General features: G+C 44.3%; 1 protein-coding gene across 2 annotated transcripts in view; it reads right to left on the reverse strand.

Moving 5' to 3' along the window:
• Positions 1-21,988, reverse strand: part of cux1b (cut-like homeobox 1b) — a 68,252-nt gene that overhangs the window by 16,100 nt on the left and 30,164 nt on the right. The window contains exons 4-15 of one of the 2 annotated variants that reach the window (XM_080428166.1): positions 20,262-20,340; positions 16,188-16,325; positions 14,647-14,770; positions 13,114-13,190; positions 12,302-12,368; positions 7,245-7,293; positions 5,162-5,266; positions 4,401-4,589; positions 4,121-4,179; positions 3,321-3,363; positions 2,917-3,013; positions 420-1,214 (exon numbers count right to left, since the gene is read on the reverse strand). In XM_080428166.1, coding sequence (XP_080284292.1) covers positions 420-1,214; positions 2,917-3,013; positions 3,321-3,363; positions 4,121-4,179; positions 4,401-4,589; positions 5,162-5,266; positions 7,245-7,293; positions 12,302-12,368; positions 13,114-13,190; positions 14,647-14,770; positions 16,188-16,325; positions 20,262-20,340 — 1,822 coding nt within the window. The remainder of the gene's footprint in view (positions 1-419; positions 1,215-2,916; positions 3,014-3,320; positions 3,364-4,120; positions 4,180-4,400; positions 4,590-5,161; positions 5,267-7,244; positions 7,294-12,301; positions 12,369-13,113; positions 13,191-14,646; positions 14,771-16,187; positions 16,326-20,261; positions 20,341-21,988) is intronic. The other variant, XM_080428167.1, reaches the window with a different exon arrangement.

The following is a 21,988-nucleotide window of genomic DNA, read 5'->3' on the forward strand; positions in this document are numbered from 1 at the left end:
GCGGAGTATGCCATGTTGTTTTCAGAGGAGACACCACTGAGACCTTCTTCACTCAGACATGCACTGGTGCGTTAACAAAAGCAGGCCCAGTGTAATCGAATCTACTCATAGTTAACAGTACCCCTGCCTTTCTCCCAGTTCCCATGAGTCAATACTATTGATCTGTGAAAGGTTTCTGTATTGATCACCGATGACTAAGAAAGGCTCTTGGGGGGGTCAGTGCGTGACTAGGAACTCACTCAAACACACAGGTGTGGCACGGGACGGGATTTGAGGGAGGAGAAAAGGAAAATAAAAAGCTAGTCTGTATCGACAAGCTAATCAATAGCCGTACACAGGGCTATAATCACACATGCACGCACACAGGCACACACACAGTCCCCACCAATCACCATACATATCAACATGCATGCACTCACCTCTCTGACGTCCCTGGATGCTGCGCAGTGCGAGGATGTTCTGCTCGTCAGCCAGGAACTGCCTCATCTTGTGGAACGGCTCCTTCCCCCGGATGGTGAGCTTGCTCCAGGGTTTGGGCCTGGCCAGAATCTCGCTGACCGAGCCCTGGGACAGTCCAAGCACGTAGTGACCAAACACACGCTGGCCGATGTTGTGCTTTATCAGGTTCTCCTTCACCTGGCGGGCAATCTCCGAGGTGTCCATGTCCTCGCCATCCAAGACGCTGCCGGTGGTGGCGTCAGAGTGGCTGGGAGACGGAGACGGGGCACTGCCCACGGTGCTGCTCCCATTGACAGTAGCTATGTCCGGGCTGGCCGGAGGTGGCTGGGGGCTGCTGGCGGCCAAAGGGACCGCCGCCGAGCCAGAGCCCGGGGTGGAGGTAGGGATGGAGCTGAGGGTCGGCGTGAAGGGGGCAAAGAGCAGCGCCCCGCCGGGGATGCCGGACGACTCCTGCAGGGCTTTGGAGTAGAAGGTCTGGAGCAGCTGTCGCTGGAGCAGGGAGCTCAAGGCCATCTTACCGCCCACCAGGGGGAAGGCGGGGGAATAGAAGTCCTGGCCGATGCCCGTGGGGGTGAAGGGGTGCGTTTCGTTGGCGGTGTTGGTGGGATTGAGGGGATCCGTGTGGGCATGAGACAGAGGGAGCTGGGAAGAGGAGGGGAGAGAAGGAAGAGGCGGAGGGGGAGAAGAAGCGGGGTCGCTGGGCATGGTCTCCTCCTTGGGTGTGGACGCTTCTGACCGTTTCCGCCTGGCTGACCCTACAAGAAAGGTCAAACACACCATGCATTATGGGGGAGTCAACAAAAAAAAAGGGGGGTTTGAAAAAGAAAACTAAAAAAAAAAAAAAAAAAATCTCAAAAGTATTTTCCAAATTAATGAACTTTTTTGCTCTCCTTTTTTTGGTGCTAACCCCCCAAGACATTATGCCCATGCATTTGTGATTTGTACCTTTCTTGTAAGGAACAGCCTGGAAGAAAACAAAAGCAAAGAAAACAATGGCCACTCCTCAGTCAGCTATGCCCAGAGGTCAGTCTGTCTCCAGCAAAATGAGGGTAATAGGACATACGTAGCAGGAAGCTGATGAGTGTCCACAGATAACCAGTGCACACTGCGAGTCCTCTTCCATGCTGCTGCAGTGCATTGCTAGCCATTGCATCATTCCATTGCAAAAGTTACATTACCATAAGTCTTTGGTACATTAAAAATACAAAAAACACAATTGGAAAAAGATAAATGGCAGAAACCAAACTCAACACAGTTGTTTGAAAATAACAAAAAGCGCCCATCTGTTTTCCACGTGGGCAAACACACATTTATTCCACCAATAATAGAGACTGTACAGCTCTGTTGTCTGAGACCTGATGACGTACACTTTTCCTGATCCGTGTTAAGATAATCAAATTTTTACTGTCACCAGAATAAATGTAATATAAACAAGTAAACGATCTCTGGTAAACATCTTGATGATGAGCAGGTAATTCAGCCCAGGATAAAAAATATGATTCTAATGCATAACCAGTCGATTTTACATGATCGAGTTAGACAGTATCCCCCCACCCCCCCCACCTTTTACTGTTAATGTTAATCAATTCATAGCTATTCAACTATTCAAGCCTAAAGCAATTGGTCATGACATTTCAAACTCTGCTGGTGCAAAGTGGAGGAGTGCTCAAGGAGAGGGTATGGTATGGTGCGGTGGCCTCATTTTCATGCACTCCAGCTCTGATGTAGTTCACGATGAACTCCCATTGTGGGGCCTTATAATGACAACACAGAAGCCTCTTTTTGTTCTGTGAAGCGTGTAAACAAGCAGCAACCGAATGTAGCCACAAATAACTCGTATTTGTACCACAATGTTGAAGAGATTTCGATTGGTTTGAAAGTCCTGCAATGAGTTTTTTTATATAATTTATATATATTATCAATCATTTCAATAACACTGATAAAGGATAAATGTTCTCAGAGAAAGAGAGAATACCTGGCTGCACTTTGACCCTAACATGATCCCAAGGCCTGTCTTTGGAGCCTTACCTTAGTCCTCCTGCAGACATTCACAGAGTGAGGTCGCTGCATCGTCAGGGCTATTGTTCTGTCCGTCTGAGTTAAGGCTTTGTGCCAACCCACACAGTGGCCATTCATTATTAATGAATCTGGCCACCACTATATCGTCACCGTTGGGCAGAAACCTTACATGTCCACAACCGTTTCTTTTCAGGAAATGGAAAAGAGAACCTGTGTTCCAATCGATCCAATGTAGTTTTTTTGTCACAAGCTCGTCTTAATACTTTTCATTAATTTTATTTTTATTTTTATAGCTGATCTATAAGCTCACAACTCGTTGCATTGCGACATGTTGCGAGCGTTGGCATTCATTTATGACAAAACATTAAAGAATTAAATAGGGAGACACAAGGTTTCTGCCTGACAGCGACAATATTGTCAAACCCAGGGCAGACTTACCACTCAGCTCAGTGTTTGCGATCCGCAGAGAGGAGCTCTCCGACTGCAGACTGCGATTCTTCTCCAGTAGCAGCACCTCCAGGGGTTTGGATGAGTCCTGTGTCGGGTAAAAAAACACCAGCAAAGAAAAGGGAGAGGATATTAAAATTACACCTTATATAACGTGCTCCCAGCAACTCTTGACATGCTTATTTGTGCCTCTGCAGCTGTGCTATTCCCTTGTGTTTTGTTGTGCCTTGAATTACATTTTTTATTGTCTCATTGTGTTGTCAGGTTTGAAAAGTACTTTCAAATGTAGTTTTATTATTACAATGACTACACTGCCTGTACTGTATATTACAGTATATTGTACAGTAAGCCCAGATCTATAGACGCTAGACAGTGATACATTCTGCAGCTTTTACCTGTGCTGAGTCCGAAGGCCCAAACTCCATAGACTTGAGGATACTGTGAAGGCAAATACACTTTTCATTAACATAAATGCAACATTTGCATGCTTATGTATGTGTAGACAACAAAGCTTTGCTATAATGCCCTTTCCATTGTTTGTTTTAAGGGCAGAGAGAGTGACAGATGGGGGGAGAGAGAAAGACAGCTATACTATCTATCCATAACAATAGTGACACACACACACACACACACACACACACACACACACACACACAGAGCAGAGAGGCAAAAGCAGTAAGAATGGATCACAGGATAATACATTATGAGTATTATCTTGTGTCCTTGCTTACTGTAAGTCGCTCTGGATTAAGAGCGTCTGCTAAATGCCTAAACTGTAACTGTAACAGGAGAAGTACAGGTAAGAGTAAAGGCCTGTCCGCACCAAGCACTAAAATTGTAACTATATCGTTGTCGAACCAATATATCGAACCAAACCAAAAGGAAGAAAATAAAAAATGTATATAGACTATACTGTGGTTGCCTATGAGGCAACTACATTATTAAAGATAAATATGAACATATCTACATATATGTACATAATATCAACAAAGAATATAATACTGGATCTGTGTAAGTACAGTCTCACACAATATAAGTAGGCTTCTGCTCCAACATAGCTAAAAACATAAAAGGCTCGCATTAAATAGATCAGTGTCAGGAAACACAAACACACAGGCACACACACACACACACACAGGCACACACACACACACACACACACAGGCACACATATATATAAGCATGTGAGCTTTACCTCAACTCCTTCTTCACCTCGTCATAATCAGCCTGCTTCTGCAGTTTATCCTCCAGTTCCTGTGGATGGCAATGAGCCATGAAATGTCATGTAACTTCACGCAATGCATAGATTCCAGTGACTTCAATCAAAATGTAAAGGAAGAATGATGTGATCCGGAACAGGGGATAAACAGGAAAACAATGGTAATCTCCAATTTAAAAATGAACGGAAGTTTGCCTCCAAAATCTGAAATGGAAATCAAAACAAATCAAATCCAAAATTGCCATGCCAGTTTTACCTTGAGAATGGCAGTCTTTGTGCTGAGCTGCTGCTCCAGTTGTGTGATTTGTGAGCTGGAGGTCTCTCTGAGTTTGGTCAGGCTGGCCTGCAGTCTCTGGACGTCCTCCACCAGTTGGGCGGTCTCCCTGTCTTTGGCCCCTAGCTCCGCCTCCAGACTGGAGCGGGACACCCCCTCCACCGCCTGCTCCTACAGGCCAAGACAACAAGGCACTTCAAGGCATTGTTGGCCTTATCTGTTGCTATAAAAGGTCACTACAGCCATACAGGTAATCAATGAGCCAATCATTTTCTTGAATCAGATCAGCGAATCAATAAAGCTAGCCACTGCACTCAGACAATAACGTCAGCTAATCAATACGTCATTGATCATTTCAAAATCCTGCACCTCCAATACGGATCAATGAATGGGCAATCAATCACAAGCATCTGCCAATCAGCAGATCAATAAATTGATCAATCAATGAGGCAATCAACCGCCCATCCCCTCAACCACCCTGCTCCTGCCGGCCTAATTAATCAATAGTAACAATCAATGAGCCAATCACGTACTACCACCTCTAGTTCTTGCCCCTGGATACCATTACAGTATTCAATCAATAAATCAATCAATCAATGGTCTATTGATTCCCATGCCTGACCTTAAACATCAAACAGATGGGGCATTTAATAAAGCATAGTTTTAGCAAAAACACTCCCCCATAAATCAATACTTGGACATCAGCTGACCATCTTATCAATGAGTCAATGGAAACATGGTACCGTGTCGGGGTCGGCCTGGATCTGGCTGGCCTGTTGCAGGGATTGGTTGGTCAAGGACAGCTGCTGTCTCAGTGAATCTGCCTCCCTCTGGGCTACCTCTGCTCTCTGGAAGGAGGGAATCCAAAAAGGAAAGAATATTCAGAGGAGATTTAACCACCCAAGTCCTATTTCATACTTCATCATACGATGGTGTCGTGAAAGGAAAATAGTCCATCTACGAGCTCAGTCAGCGCACAATGCGACATGGTGCGTTGTGAGCTTGTAGATCTGTTATTTTTGCTGGCCTATAAAGACATGCCCAAAACTGGGAGGCCGGGATGAAAGCGGTTAATACTTAAAATCAGCGGCCAAGCAGTAGCGATACTGTTGGGACTGATGGGAGTTGTTGCCAACTTGATTTTGTTAAGAGTTACAGGGAGCTGTGGCCAAAGTATTCCTAATTGCAACCATATTGAGACTTCTTATTGAGTGGGTTGGAGTACGGCTTGCTAGTCAAAAAAACAAAAACAACCCTGTTTTCCATTTTCTCCTAATAAAAGCATTATAAAAAGTCTGTGTGACCGAACTGGAGGGCATGCTGTCATCCCGAGTAAACTTCACAATAGTTAGTGTGTGTGTGTGTGTGTGTGTGTGGTATTATAGTCTAACCTTTAGGCCAACATTAGCATTGCATGTCCATGTTGCCCCTTCAGCTACAAATCCTACTCTTTGGCTAATAATGAAATTTAACAACAATGACATTAACAGATACCACAGGAGTATTTCCAACTGCAGGGTCTATATAGGCTGGAAGGGTTGGGTATGTGTCAAACCAGCAAGTCAAGCCAGTAGCACCCCTACAGCGATAATCATTATTTATAAATGCAAGCTACACTTCTCCCATTCTGTATGGATAACAACAACTATTGGCCATGTTTATGTTATAATCTGCTCTTAAACTCATTATGGCGATGCTGTCAATAGTGATATTCATGTGATCACCTTAATCTGATTATCTTAATCAAATCATAATGGGGGGTAAATGTAACCTTGCTGAGATATCATGGAGGGAGTTGACCCAGATTTCGTGGCAGTGTGCTTGTTAACAAAAACGACAATATGGCAATGTAGTAGCAGTGAAAGCCAGCATATTTTAACTGTGAAACTATCTTCAACATTTATTGTATTCTGTTTGCCTGCCCTATACAGTACCTCACTATGATAGGTTAATTACTCATGCTTAACATGCATTATAGTCTGGTGTTTGTTTGTCTTATTGTTATGTCTTGATGATGTCATGTCTTCTATAAAACTAATACAAATTAATATATCTTTTTTTTAACCCATTAAGACCTGGAACGCATCTCTGTCACTTTAGATTTCTTTGGCTATTCAAAAATAGCAGATATACAAGCTCATAGCGCGGCACCGAGTGCCGCGCTATGAGCTTGCAGATCTGCTATTTTTGAAAAATCTTTTTTTTTTTTCTGATTTTTTTTTTAGGATTTTGAAAATGTTTAGAAGCGGCCTCAGGTCTTAATGGGTTAAACATAGGAAATTTAAATAATCAAAACCAAAAGCTATTTGTCATTAGATTGTTTTGTTCTGCCATCATTAGAGTCACGCATCATAGCCTTCTGTAGCCTAAATATATAACTGTATAATCTGGGTTACTTGGGGTCACTGTTTTTTTCTCACCATAAGCTATATTTTAAGAAAACTGTGATATTCCTATGCCCAAATAATATTTAATAATAAGTACTTTTGCGTTTTATCGTAAATTAATGCCCTACTTGATCATACTACAGTGTCACACCAAAGTATCCAAAATAGCAATCTACAAGCTCGAAACGCGGCGCAAAGCGAAGCGTTTTGAATCAGACTCCTGAAAAGTACGAGTTTTGGACATTTTCCACACGACAGAGACAATATATATATTTTTTTTCAAATGAAATGACGCAGAGGCGTTCCCGGCTTGAAAGGTATAACAACATATAGGTGTAACAGGCCTAAATGGGTTAAATTGGCCCAAAAGGGGAGGCACACTTTTAATGGTGCTCATGCAATAAGCCAGTCTGAGGATTCAAAGAGGTGCGGCCTTTACCTGATTGGCTCTCTCCAGGTCTGTCATCACCATCTCGATCTCATCGGCCCTGAGGAGGAGGAAGTGCATTTATCACACCGGTGTGCAGGACAGAGTATAATGACAGAGATGACAGTTATGAGAGAGATACTGTATGACCATGCTTAATCAACACTTATGTAAAACGCACAATATGGACATTTTAAACCGTACAGGTGTAAAAAATAGCAGAGGAGATTCTCTTTGAAGGGGATACATTGTGGTTGGGTCACTGTGTGTGTGTGTGTGTGTGTGTGTGTGAGAGTCCATATAGAACGTCCATATAGAACACACGAGCAACATGCGTGTGCTGTGCTGTAATGCACGGCCAATGCCGTGTCCATTAAGCTCTCGTCTAAATTTCACCTTAATCCTTTGATTGTGAACTCTGTAACCCTAGCAGCTTGTATGTGTGTGCATGCATACAACTGTTTAGTGCGTGCATGTGTGTGTGTGTGTGTGTGTGTGTGTGTGTGTGTGTGTGTGTGTGTGTGTGTGTGTGTGTGTGTGTGTGTGTGTGTGTGTGTGTGTGTGTGCGTTTACACATGTAAGCTCCTAAACCCAGGCCACACTAAAACAGAGGGATTACACTAATAGAGCTCTAAGTCCTAATACAGCAGACTAATCTGCTATGAAGCTGTGTGATTGTGTCTGACTAATGGTCTGAATGGGGGCCATGGTTCACCCCTCACTCACCAGAGGTCAGAGAGCGAGGACATGCTCCCCATAATACCCCATTTACTGGTCTTGAGGAAAACAATTTCAATAACACTCTTTCATGGACGATATCAACCCGTTGTTCCAATGATATAGATACGTAGTGTAGTGACAAGGCAACAACAAACAGTAGGTGCACGCACATGCACACTTTTATTTTATTTGCACACATTTAATTATAGGTTCTACAGCACAAACCTTCTAATTACCTCAATTATGATGCCCTATCTGTTAATTAATTGTCCGTGTGCATGTTAGCATAAATATAGTATGCTTGTAACAATGTGTGAGGGAGAATTTAGTAGACATTATAATAAAAGCAAACAATGTGAAAAGCTTTATTAAAAATGCTAATAAAACAACATGGGTGGTATCGAGCGCAAGTGGGGCAAAAATACAGCCTGTGTGCATGCATGCGTATCTTCATTTGCCGTTACTTAGAATGCTGATTAAACCTTATGGGTATAGTGTCGAGTGAGAGCGTATGGTGTCCATTAAGATCTTTTGATCTTTCATTTCATTGTAATCTTTCGATAGTGAACCCACACAGCCTTTGTATGTGTATGTATATGTGTCATAGCGTGAAAAATAAAAGAGTATTCTCTATCCCATCGGCATATGAGTGCAACTGATTTGAATGTTTAACAAAACAGACACAGTTGATATTAGGTCAACATTGTGCCATGGGCAATGCAGCAAAAAAGAATCAGATGTGGGTGGGAGGGCTTTTCACTCTCTGCTTTTTATTCCTTCCTGAACAGTTGAAAGGATCGACTATGCATTTAAGGGGCACAATAGCAGACGACCCCAGCAGCTTTTATCCCGTCTTAAACCGTAGTGTGCGGGACAAACCCGCGCACATTTAAGGTCAGAGAGAGAACAAGCCAGAAAAGCCAGTAATGGAGAGTGTTATGGGTAGTAATGCAACCCAAATACACCACTGCTCCATTCCAAATGTGATCATCATTTAATCAAAGTACAGATGTACAAAGTCGTCTTAAATAACCTTTGGATTTGGCTGTGTTTGGGAATTATAAAGGCAAAGCGGTCTAACCGAAGCAGATCACAGGCAAAGGATTTTCTGTGTATCGTGATACAGTCAGTTGACGGTCAGAAAAGTATCTACACGTGGCACTGCCAACGGACACGCGGAACAATCCATCAAAGCCTCGGAACATTCAAGAGACATTTCTACATCCTGCTTGGCATTGTGTTTTGCCATTCGAAGGCGACGCTAAAACTATGCCCAGAGCAGCCACAGGGAGGAGCCAGAGAGCACGACGGAGCAGCATTCCATGAGCACGCGAGCACACACACACACACACACACACACACACACACACACTGTAGGAGTACTGTAGGACTTCTGAAACAAGCTCACAGCTTCTTAAGCCCATACTGTATGTCCTCCTTCTCAGCCCGAGCCTTTCATCTCTTATCTTCTTCTCTGTGACTCCTTTTTGCTGTTCTCGCTCTATCTCTATCCCTTACCTTCAACTTGTTTCTTCCCGTCGCCCTACACTTTTTTATTTTTTCATTCCAGGCCTTTCATCTTTTCAACATCCAACATCGTCTCCCTTTTCTCTCTCTCCGTTCCTCAGCATTCATCCTCGGTGCCAGCAGGATATCCAGCCTGATTTAGATTTTCATTTCCCCCCTCTATCACACTCTTATCCCCTCTTCCTCGCTCAAGCCTCCAGTCCCCTGCTTGCTTTCTACCCTCTAGCTTTCATCACTCCATCCCTTTTCTTTCTATAGCTTTCTCCACATTGCTTTTTCACAGTATGTTACCGTGGGGATTTGAAGGAGGCTTAAAAAGAAGCACCAGTGTGTGTGTGTGTGTGCGTGTGTGTCCGCGCACGTCTGACATTTGTGTGTCAGAGACGGACACAGGGAAGGCATGCCAAAACATAAGCCTTGCTCAAAACATTGCTCTTTATCCACGAATACATCGCATTCCCAAAACGCTATGCTTTTGTGCACTCCCTATAGATGCAGAGGAACACAGATAAAACACACATGTGCATGTGTGCACACACATCCAGCGCACGCATGCACAGAGACTCCTACATGCCTGCATGCACAGGCAGCATCCTGCGAGGGTGTCGATCGATATATCATTAATCTTTAACAGGGACTAAACGGGGTAAAAACCCCGTTCAGCCAAACCCTCACAGCGCCAGTAGAGCTATGTCTGCAGGCCCACCGCTTCTGAAGTGCGCACACCGCAGGCACTACAACATCGACCAAATTCTACAAGAGAGTGTGTGTGTGTGTTTGCGTGTGCGTGTGCGTGTGTGTGTGTGTGTGTGCGCGTGTGTGCGTGTGCATGTACTTTAAAAGGCAGATTACCCAAATGCAGGAATTGTCACACAATGCTTATCCTTAGCGTCGATGTGGCAACTTAAGTTCTGTGTACAATTTCCTAGATGCAGTGTGCACTGCAGTGTGTGTGTGGGCTATATCTCAGTGAAAATGTGGCCAATGTTCTGCGTGTCTGCTTTTGTAGCACAAAAAAAAAAAGGGATTCCAAGGGTTAAAGTCATGTTCAGCCAAACACTGGCGATTTGCTCAACCAAGCAGTAAACGGGGGAAGGACTCCAAGGACTGGGAGGGTGCCGGGTTAGGAAGGTTGGTGTGTACTTTAAAGCGTTGCATTAAAATTTCAGATCACAGCACGCCACATAGTCAAGGACCCTGACTGCCTCAGGCCTGTGCGTGAGTGCGCACATCCGTGTCTGCACATATGTGTGTGTGTGTGTGTGTGTGTGTGTGTGTGTGTGTGTGTGTGTGTGTGTGTGTGTGTGTGTGGGCATGTGTTTATTAGCTGCTTCAAGAAGAGCGGCTTCTGTGATATGCATGTTTTCCAAAGACATTTGTTTTCCAGTGAAATAAAAAGGAACAGGACCCCAATGAAACTATGCCATAGTGCTTTCTTGGGTTTAAAATCCGGACCTTGTATTGAACTGTACTTCCCTGTGCTCGTCTTTGCAAACTGTAAAGTATTCAATCAATCAATCAATCAAACAGATAATGAAGGAGAAAGTAAGGAGAGAGTTTGAACAAAATCAGACATAACAAGAGGAATACAAAAGAGCACTGTCAGAATGTACGGGTCAATTTTTACACACTCAAGAGAAAAATTAACACAAAGAATATGACTGCAGCAGGGGAAAGAGGATGGCAACGGGGCTCTCAGACAAACCATGTAACCAATCGATTAGAGCCCTCGTACCATATGCAGGACGTTATACCCCCCCCCCCCCCCCGGACACACTGAAACGCATAACATAAAGCAGGTAAAAGGGACAAAATGAGGGAGGTAGGATGGTGAAAAAAGTGGATTCTGAGAAAAGAGTGAAATAGATCGATCCGTTTGGTAATGGTTAATCAATGCAACAACTCTGTTAATGGACAGGCAAGTTTAGGGCATAGTGAGTGGGTTGGGGGATGGCTTGGGAGGGTGAGGGGGGCGTAAAAGCCAAGTTGACAGACACTCAGCCATACAGACCGGTCCATCATGACTAAGATAACCTTACATGGTTTAAGGATATTCCATGATACGGTCCTGAATATAAAATAAAATGAAAATGCCTCCTCATAGCTACTGACACAGCGATCTATATAGTCAAGAACATCAATTCCCAAAAAAAGCACAGTGAAATTCCTTGCTCTTGCTGCTCCGGATGAAGTTGAACTGGGTTCTGTTGAGGCTGTGGATCGAACATGATTCTTTTTATTGGCCTTGGGGATCTGAGGGAAGGAGGAGTGTGAATGTTGCTAAGTGCCACTTCACGGTGTGGAGTGGTGACATGGAAAAGCTTCTGTTCTCATCCTCACAGACTACCATAGATCAATGTCAATGACTTTCCCCCCTGCTAGACTATCTACGAAAAAGCTACATTATCCGAGACATGACATCGGGGGGGAGAAATTTGGTTTTAAGACTAAAATAAAAATACAAATAAAATAAAAAGTCATCAATCCACAATCTCTGCTCCAACGCCCCAGTGATTGGAAAGAGCTTTACTGTACGTAGGGAAAAATAAAATCATCCAATGTGACTATTTTGGTGATTAGTGTAGCTGCAGAGCACAATCCAATCTCCCTCTCTCTGTATTTACAGTGTGTGGGTAACGCTGGGATTTGGAGGTTGTTTAAGCGCTGTGGGAGACAATCCAGCCGTGGGGGGTTTCCATGGAAGGAGATTCACTAAACAGGATGATTATGTTAGGAGCCGACTATTTGAGAGCCAGAGGGCATAGAAGTCACCCACACACACACACTCATACAGACAGACACATCAGCAGGAAAACACGTACTTTGCTGTCGACTCCTCGTCATACTTCGTCTTCAAATCAAAGAGCTCTGCCTGAGTTGTTTCAAGTGCTGTAAAACAAGGGGGGGGTTTATTGATTATTTTTTCTTCTCCTCTCCGGGTGCTTTAGCATGATGCATTATATCGGACAATAAACCACACCAAATGGAGCCCATTCCCGTTTCTGCCCTTTCACCACTTTGTGTTTACTGGGTAGTGTGGTGTGCTGCTGTTTAAAGGGCTAAAGCGCTGGTTCATGGTGGGGTGTTCGCTCTCTCAAAATTAAACAATTGCAGATCTGCAACCAAGTTTGTAGGGGTGGGTGGGGGGGGTCATGTAGACAATTCACGCCTCTGGGTTTGGCCTGTCGAGGACTGGTGCCATATCTCAAAGTAGGGAAACATTAACCCATTTAGACCTGAGGCCGATTCTAAAAACGCCTTCTAAATCAAGTTTTCTGAAAAAGTTCAAATATGTATTCAAAAATTACTGTACATAGCAACAACTGAAAGGTATGGTTACGTATAGGTGTTCCCGGTCTAAATGCGTTAAGAGGACCTTGCTGACAAACGACATAAATATCGCCATTTGTGTGACTTGTCTGTTAGGAGATTACGAAGATGCCCAATTGGCTGTTTAATTCCACTCTTTTGGTTGGTTGAATAGCAAATTCTCCCCCATGGTGCCATCCCAAATACTGGAGTGCTTTATTCTAAAGATGGGCCCAAAGAGTGTGAACACACGCATCTGCGAATTGCAGAGCTGGCACATTACCCCATGACATGTAGGCTTAAAGAGGACCTGTGAGAGAGTTACCTGTCTGTAGGGACTGGGTCTTGTGTTCAGTCTCCTGCAACTTGGAGGACATGGAATCCTCGCTCTCCTGGAATTTTCTACAGATACAGACAGACGGTAAAAAAAAAAAAAGACATAAATATACATCAGATAAAGACACTGAGTCAGTAAAACTTTGTTTTTATGCTCTCTGGAAACTGTAACAGTTCTCCATTTTCCCACCAATTTCTTAAGTGTTTTCCCCTCTAAAATCCTCCCAACATAACCCACTCCTCATTAAGCAGGCCCATTAGGCAGGAATGTCTGGCCACTGGGGCACACTGCACAGAGAGAGAGAGAGAGAGAGAGAGAGAGAGAGAGAGAGAGAGAGAGAGCGAGAGCGAGCGAGCGAGAGAGAGAGCGAAAAAAGAGAGTTGGGGGAGAAGGGGTGAGAGAACCCATAAGGAGGAAATAGATTCTTAGCATATAAAAAGTTAGGCAGGCTCTGCTGGGAAATTGCCACTGTGTGTAAAAACATCAATAATGGAACACAAAGATGGTCTTTGAGATGTACTGCAATGCAACAACCCCCCATCCCCGCCTCTCCTGTCATCTTTATTTTTCTGTCCGCTAGTATATGCTTTCATGTCTCTCTCTCTCTCTCTCTCTCTCTCCCCCACCGCAGGGTCAAAAGCAGAGGTGCCATCCATTTACTGCCCCTCTCAGACACAGGAAGTCAGTTCTCTGCAGACAGGAAGGGGCCTATAAAACACTGACGTAGAGGAAATACAGCTGGACAATTGATATTATACTGTATGTCTGAAAGGGGCAATGAGCTGTAGCATAGCTGGACATTACATAAAGAGAGCTTATGTTATGTTAATCCATTTAAAGGATGGGCTCAGGACTGGCATTTGTTGTATTGATCACTAACAGCACCTTTTCAGAAACGTGTAAATAATGATGTTGCTGCTGTTTGTGAGCAACTGGCAAAATCTCGTGTCGTTAGCATCTCTAGCCATTAGCATTTGATCACATAGCCAATGCTATGGGGAAGGAGGAGTCAGTATGTTGTTTTTGCCATTTCAAAGTCAAATGTATGTAAGAAAACATACTAATCTAATCAAGTGTTAGGGTTAAATGATAATAATAATAAACAAATGGTCTCTTCAATTCTGTTCCGGTATTCATTTGCAAGGCAACGACACTGAAAAGAATTGCTTGTAATGACATTAAATAATCACTTATCTACAATGACATTGATTTTCTGATTTGAAAATGTAATCCTGGGGCTATTGGCAGGGCCAACCCTACTATCTAAAGCCAGCAACCCTCCAACCTATCATTTACAAATGAACATGAAACAAGATCTGCCTGAGAGTGACCAAAAGGTTGAATTTACCCGAAAAAAGAAAAAGCATTATATAAAACAGTGTTCACACACACACACATTATGAATTATTTATGTCCACATAAAGATCAAATACTGAGAATACAAAAGAACGATATGCTAACATATCAAAAGGAACATGGCAAACAATACACGCAATAAAGGAACCAAACACACACACACACCTCTCCTTCTCTGCATAGTCGTTGTGTAGCTCCAGCTGTTTCTCCTGAGCCAGGTTCTCCGCCTGGTTCTTCACAGACTGTTCATACTCACGGATCTTCTCCTTCAGGGACTTAATGGTCACCTCTGGTGACAGACAAACACAGGACGATTGGCGAGAGAGAGAGAGAGAGAGAGAGAGAGAGTGTGAGACATTGCAAATACTATAGCGTAGAATAGCACAGTTATTATATAAACACAGTATAGCTTTCGTGGAAATGATAAATGACGATGCTTTTAAAAAAAGGTCATTGACCTTTGCAAAAGCAGTAGTATCCCATACCTCACATTCTCCCTCAGTCAGCATGGCTGGGGGGCCCCCGGCCCCAGTGGCTCCATGCCTAATCTCTGCCTCCCTCTACCAGTGTATAATATTCAACATCCACTAACGCTAGATATGGCTGTATTCATTAGGAGTGCATTAGCGCTGAAACTCCATAACCTGCTGATGGCTGAGCTCTGGATGGGGGGCAGTCTGAAATAAATCTAACACATAACTGGGGTAATAAATAGGCCTGGGCATGTGTGTGCGTGTGTGTGTGTGTGCGTGCGTGTCGAGGAGAAAGATGTAAGCGAGTAAGACAAAGATTAAGAGCACTGCTGCTTGCTGCCTTTGACGGAGGGCTCTCAACACGTGGTGTGTGTGTGTGTGTGTGTGTGTGTGTGTGTGTGTGTGTGTGTGTGTGTGTGTGTGTGTGTGTGTGTGATGTGAGGGTGTGCGCGAGCATGTGATTTAAACTCCAGTCTTACTGCTCTGACACATAATCAATAGAGGAGAGTCCCCTCAGAGCCCTCTTACCCCTTAACTGCTTAACTGAACTTTAAACATTTAGGTTGCGGGGATCAATGGCCCCTGCACTCACACTACGCGCGTGTGTATGTGTGCATGTGTGCGTTTAACAGGAGTGGGAGTTCCACAGCGTGTTTTGGGGTTTAAATATCCCCCATCTACTGAGGCAAGGAAGGGGGGATAAAGGATGGTGGAACAGGAAAATCAATGGTAGAATGGAACCCTGCCGCTATCGAGCTGTTCCAATTAACTCACTGCGAGGGGGGTTACAAAACATTCCCTGCTCACTCACTTTTCACTTCTCTTCCCATATCCACACCATTTCTTGTGGTCCCTTCTCGTCCATCTCACCATTTCTTATATATTTTTCACTATCACTTTGTTCCCACATTTCTTCAGCCTCGGTTGTCAGTTTCGATTTGTAAATCCTAGTTTCAACGTTAGCTTTGTCGTTTTGTTTTTTTGCTTTTCAATCCCCTGACCCTCACCATGAAGATGTTAAATGTTTCATATGCTTTGCAAGGTACGGCGTCGAAGTAAATGCCAGTGCTGCTTTGCACCTTCGGTTCCAACAACCTTAGGTTTGTTTAAAAAGGTTTCTTACATTTCTCTCAGAGACAGTCAGCTATCTTCGAGACTTTTAAAACCCACTGTTTGTTGGTTACTATCATTGCCCAAAAAAGACGGTGTGTGTGCGGTGTGTGTCATTCTGACCTTGGTTCTTGACTTCGGCGAACTCCTTGTTGTAGTCCTCCAGTGTCTCTCGAAGTTTGGTGTTCTCCGTTTCGATGTCATGCATCCTCTGGAGCTTCAGCTGCAGCTGCTGAGCCAGCTCCAACACAGGTACTGGGTCTAGGACACAATACAACACAAGCTAAATTACATGAGGCACCATATGCTGACTGTCACACCAAGGAGCTGGGCGGAGGTATCCCGAAAAAAGTCTGAGGAAACAACCCAACACAACAATGCACAAGCTGTAGGTTCATGCTTTACAATAATATTCTCTCTAAGAGAATAGCAGCACTCACGGAACTGTCCTTTAAGGCACTTTTATTTATAATCAGTTGGCATGGTACACTGAGCAGACAGAACAACGTACGCGTTTCGGCGTCAAGCCTTCATCAGCGTTGTATGAAGTGAATGCAGTGAATGCTTTCATTCCAGGCTCCTACGCAATCCCATACCGAGTCCCTTTAATTGAACATTTAACCAAAACAGTTTTTGTTAAAAAAAAACAGAAAACACTATAAAAAAAACTATAAATAAGGATAAGTGCTTACATTTAGGGATGCACCATTAATCATATCGGTATCGGCCGATGTGGCCTTAAAATGCAATATCGGTATCGAACCGATATCAAAATATCGGTTTTAGCCAATATTCTATTTTATGATAATTTAATAGTTTGAATGTGAAGATGAAAAAGCCTTTTGTGAAGATGAAGGCTGAAGATTCAATCAGTGTTTTCTGGGGAAGCTTTCAAAAGGGTCAACAAGTTGGATTTTTTTTTTTTTACTACATTCAAGCCGTTGATGTTGGGATATGGGTTAACATTTCAATAGGGTGCATCCCTAGTTTTGAAATAAAGAGGCATTGCTTTTTAAAATGCGTTGTTTATATATTCAGAAAGGACAACATTTGAACTTGTTTTACACAGATATTCGACATTGGTAAATATTAGTTATTGACCATAGCAGCAATGTTGACATTGGTTATATCGGTATCGGCCAGAAATGTCACATCGGTGCATCTCTAGAAAACTGAGAAACGATGGGACCTAGTGGCACTTTTTCCTCAGCAATTAATTGGGTAAAGGTTGCATCAGAAAAGCCTTCCATTTCATGTATGCGGTTAATTTCAAACAAATGTTTTAAAACCATCTATGGCACTGCTGTGTCAGAGGAATCACAGGTGCCAAAGGCCGAACATGGCTCAGGCAGAGATGGTACGGCTTGAAGCTGAGGAGCAGCTGAACCCAACAAAAAAGATTGTGGTGGCTCGTTTTGGGCAAAACAAGTTGCAGAAGAAGCTGTGTGAAACATAAAGGCTGTCAGAGAGGGATCACCATTACTTTATCATCAAGTTAAAAAAATCTATTTGGTTTATAGTTATTGAGGTAAATAAAGAGATGGCAAACATAATGAGTGATGCAGAGAGAATGAAAAATAAAACACGTGGGGCAGACTTGATAGTGTGTCGACTGCACAATCGAAAATATTACCCGTTCTATTCCGTCTGGAGACGTGTTGCATTCCTCCTCTCTGCTGTCGGTTCCCTGTCTATCTACAGTTAAACCATATGTACAGTACTTTGTTTTGTCTATCCCTGGCCTACTCGTTACTTTGCAGCGTTGAACTTGTAGATCTGTTAATTGTGCCAAATGTTCGCCTAATACGACTTCATAATAGCATCCCCATAATAGAGCACCGAAGTCTGACGTAATTTAAGCATCCTACCTGGTTCACGGTTTCCCCCACCCCATTCTGCATTCCCAAAGACGTGTTTAATATTGCGACATATAAGAACTGTTCCAAAAATAAACAAAGGAGCGCGGCAGTTTGACTCATATGGATATGAAGCATCAATTGACGTCGAGAAAACGCTGACGTTACTGCCGTTTGCCAGAAACAGACTGTATTAAATATGAGTGGCTGACTATCGTAAACGATACAGAGCCACCTCCCTGACAATAGCACCGGGACTATTTGTTTATTTTTGGATTATAGACGATTCTAGGATGACCCAATGTTATTCTCCATAGAGAAATTACTTCCGTGACCCTGGGGATGAACGAGTGACGTCAGGACTTCGGTACTCTATTGGGATGCTAGCGTTCATGTGGTTAACAAATTATGAACATGACACAGTGACGAGTCACATCATAAATAATAATAATAATAATACATCACACTTATATAGCGCTTTTCATAGTACCCTTAACAAGTTTAGATGACTATACAGCGTGAGCACTAAACACTTTACTGTGATGGAGTGAATAACATGTAAATATAAAGAAAGATGAACAGTCAGAGGGACAAAAGTGGAGGTATAAAACAAACTATGGGGAAAACTGATTAAAGATGAAAGGGGGACCGAGGAAAGAAGGAGAATGTTCCACAGGCGCTCTGTGGGAACAAACGGCCATGTTTAGCTGTCACTGCGATGAAGAGAGAAGCCGTCAGTCGAACCAATCACATCTGATTGAGGCTCATGGGTGGCAGACTGGTGACAGGCAGCCAAGAGATGCAGGCGACACTCATCAGCATGCCAGCTAAAAGAGCAGTTTGTGTCTGTCTCTCTGTGTGGGGTGTGCATGTTAGTGTGTATATGCCTGTGTGTGTATGTTGTATAGATAAGAGGAACTGACAGCTTACAGCTGGGGGTAAAGGCTGTGTGCGTGTGTGAGTGTGTGTGTGTGTGTGTGTGTGTGTGTGTGTGTGTGTGTGTGTGTGTGTGTGTGTCATGTCTGACGCAGTTAGATATCTTAACTATGCTAATGAGAGATCAGCAGAGAACGATTGGGGAATTTCATGCTGATTTGGAATTGTCAAGGTGACATGCCATGCAGCGCTACGCTCCGAGAAACACACATACGCTGACGCTGACACACACACACACACACACACACCCCCCCCCCCCACACACACACACACACACACACACACACACACACAGCCTGGATTCTGGATGACTATCTGCTTCAGTGCACTTGAAAATCAACTTTCTCTGGCTCTTATCAAACCTTTGTCCTTCACACTGGGTCCTTCCAAATCAACTGTACAGCCTGTTAAAAGCAGCTTGACTTGTGGGCCACTGGTGCTGAGCTCTCATGGCAGACACCTTTAATCTAAAGCAGAGCGCAACTGGGCTGACTAACCAGGCCTCCAGCTGATAGAAGACAGAACAAAACACGCTGTTTCCTCTCTCACCAATGCTGCATTAGTCAGGCCGGTCTGTGTGTGTGTCTGTGTTTTGTGTGTGGGGGGGGGGGGGGGGGGGGGGGTTTCTGTGTGTGTGTGTGTGTGTGTGTGTGTGTGTGTGTGTGTGTGTGTGTGTGTGTGTGTGTGTGTGTGTGTGTGTGTGTGTGTGTGTGTGTGTGTGTGTGTGTGTGTGTGTGTGTGAGACTGTGCGCGCGCGTGCGTCTGGCATTACATCATTGTCTCGCTGCAAGTTAAGAATAGCCCCGTCAGAGCTGGCGCTGACTTATTGGGAGCAGTACAATCCAAAGATATTACTGTAGGTCCGTCCCATATGGGAATACTGTGACCTCCTTACGCTATAGATGAACTCAACTCTACTTTCCTTCCTGCACATACAGCCCTCCAGGGCTTCAGCACAGTTGAAAACCTCCAACCAGTATCGGTGTGTGCATGTGTGTGTGTGTCTTGCACTGCTGTGCAAGGCCCCCATTCTCCCCCTAACTTCGCTGAGCGTGATTGCTCGTGTGTGCACTTTGCGGTGGGCGAGTTGTGGGTGTACTTGTCATTGGTATATCAGGACACACCTTGCGTGCACGAGCCCCTCTACAGGCTCCACACCCGGCAGGAGGCTAGGGAAGGAATCTCGTGGGGACATATTAAGGCATCGCGCACGCCTGGATGCACGGTGAAGGAGCACCAGAGGGACTGTGTCACACTCTTTCGCTTCCCCTGTTGGTGCTGTCTGCATAGATAAAGGAGTCTTCTGATCACAAGGTTTGGGGCATACAGGGCTGGGGCCGTGCACGGCGGTGCCTGTGCACGGCATATAAATAAAACGCAGCATAGAAATATTGCACAGCCTTACCTGGGACATCGATTAGTTTCTTGTAGACGTTCAAGAAGGCGGCCTCTGCTTCTTTACTTCTTTTGCTCAAGGCATCGATCTGGGGGAAGAACAGACAACATTTGTTATTGCCAAGTTTGGGTCGTCGGACCCTAAATGTCACGGCCCAGTGGCCCACAGATTCAAACGGCTTCAGCCAATCATAACTGGCGAGCACATATTCGTCTATCCTTGCTTGCTGTGGTGCCACACATGCTGCCGTCGTGACAGCGGTTGAGAGGTGCCGTTTCCTTCCCATGAAGCCAATTCAGCTGTTAGGCAGATGACAGACAAGTTGTGTGTGTGTGTGTGTGTGTGTGTGTGTGTGTGTGTGTGTGTGTGTGTGGTGTGTGTGTGTGTGTGTGTGTGTGTGTGTGTGTGTGTGTGTGTGTGTGTGTGTGTAAGGCTATGAGTGAGTGAGTGAGTGAGTGAGTGAGTGAGTCAGTCAGTCAGTCAGTGTGTGGGTCTGTCCTTCTGTGTTTGTTGTGTGTGTGTGCGTGTGCGCTTCCCTTCCAGCACTGTGACATCATTAAACAGCTGGCTTGGTCTTTCCAGCCACAGCAGGAGCAGATTATTCAGTCAGCTCTTAGCAGCAATACAGTGGATCCATTACTGGATTCATCCATTAACACGAGGAGCACGGCACGCATCCCCCCGTCTGACATTATTGAAATAGATCTATTAAGGATTAATCCTAAAACCATACTGGGGAACTGTTAGTTGCCGATGCCATAACATTAGGCAACAAACACGCGCACACACACACTCTCTACCATGTCCCTCTCAAATATAGGCTATAGACAAACACTGTAGGGTGAATGTAGTTGAAATGTAAGAAAAAAAGCTGATCTAAGTACAGAGAAACAGCTGCCAAATAAAGACATTCAGATGGTGCTACTGCGCACAGCTGACTACTCTGGCTCTCAGACTAAACAGCCATCCGTTTCTTTTCCAAAATCATCCAGCACATTTACTGAGAGAGAGAGAGAGACAGAGAGACAGAGAGAAACAGAGAGAGAAAGGACAAAAGCCTATATAAGTCCAAATATAAAGTCTTCACATTCCCAGCCAAGCCAGTAGTGTAGTTGATGGGTGGTTTAGGAGTTCTTGCCACTGTAAACAGTGAGGGCTACATGTAATACTGCCTGGGCTCCTATGGGAACCTAATAAATCTCTTCACATGGCTTTGATTCATCTCTAGTTTTTTAGCCACAAAACATCTGGCCCCGAGTAGGCTGGTGCCAGCACCCCTCCCTCTCTCCCTTTCTTTCTCCCCCCTTCTTCCTTTCTCTCCGCCTCTTTCTCTCTATGAAGCCCCCCGTCACTCTTCCTCCCACATTTTCTCACTTTTTCCCTGTTCTTTAAGCCCCTCCCCCTCTGCCTGTTGCAGCGTCTCTTTCCTGGATGAGAACATTTCTTCTGTCATGCACACTGACTGTTCTTCATGTGTGTCGCTGGTACAGTTTCTCTCTTGCTCACACTCACACTCTCACACACACACACACACACACACACACACACACACACACCTCTTTCTCACATCATACTGCACCATGTACTGTACCTTCATTGACAGTGAACAGTTGGGTGTGTGTGTGTGTGTGTGTGTGTGTGTGTGCGTGCGTGTTACAAGTGAAAGGGCATAGGCTCAAGGGTTCAAAGTATGACTACTAATAATGGTAATACAATACATTCACTCATTCTCAAAG

Source organism: Gymnoscopelus braueri (assembly GCF_963280865.1).
Source record: "Gymnoscopelus braueri genome assembly, chromosome: 5".
Taxonomy (NCBI): Eukaryota; Metazoa; Chordata; class Actinopteri; order Myctophiformes; family Myctophidae; genus Gymnoscopelus; species Gymnoscopelus braueri.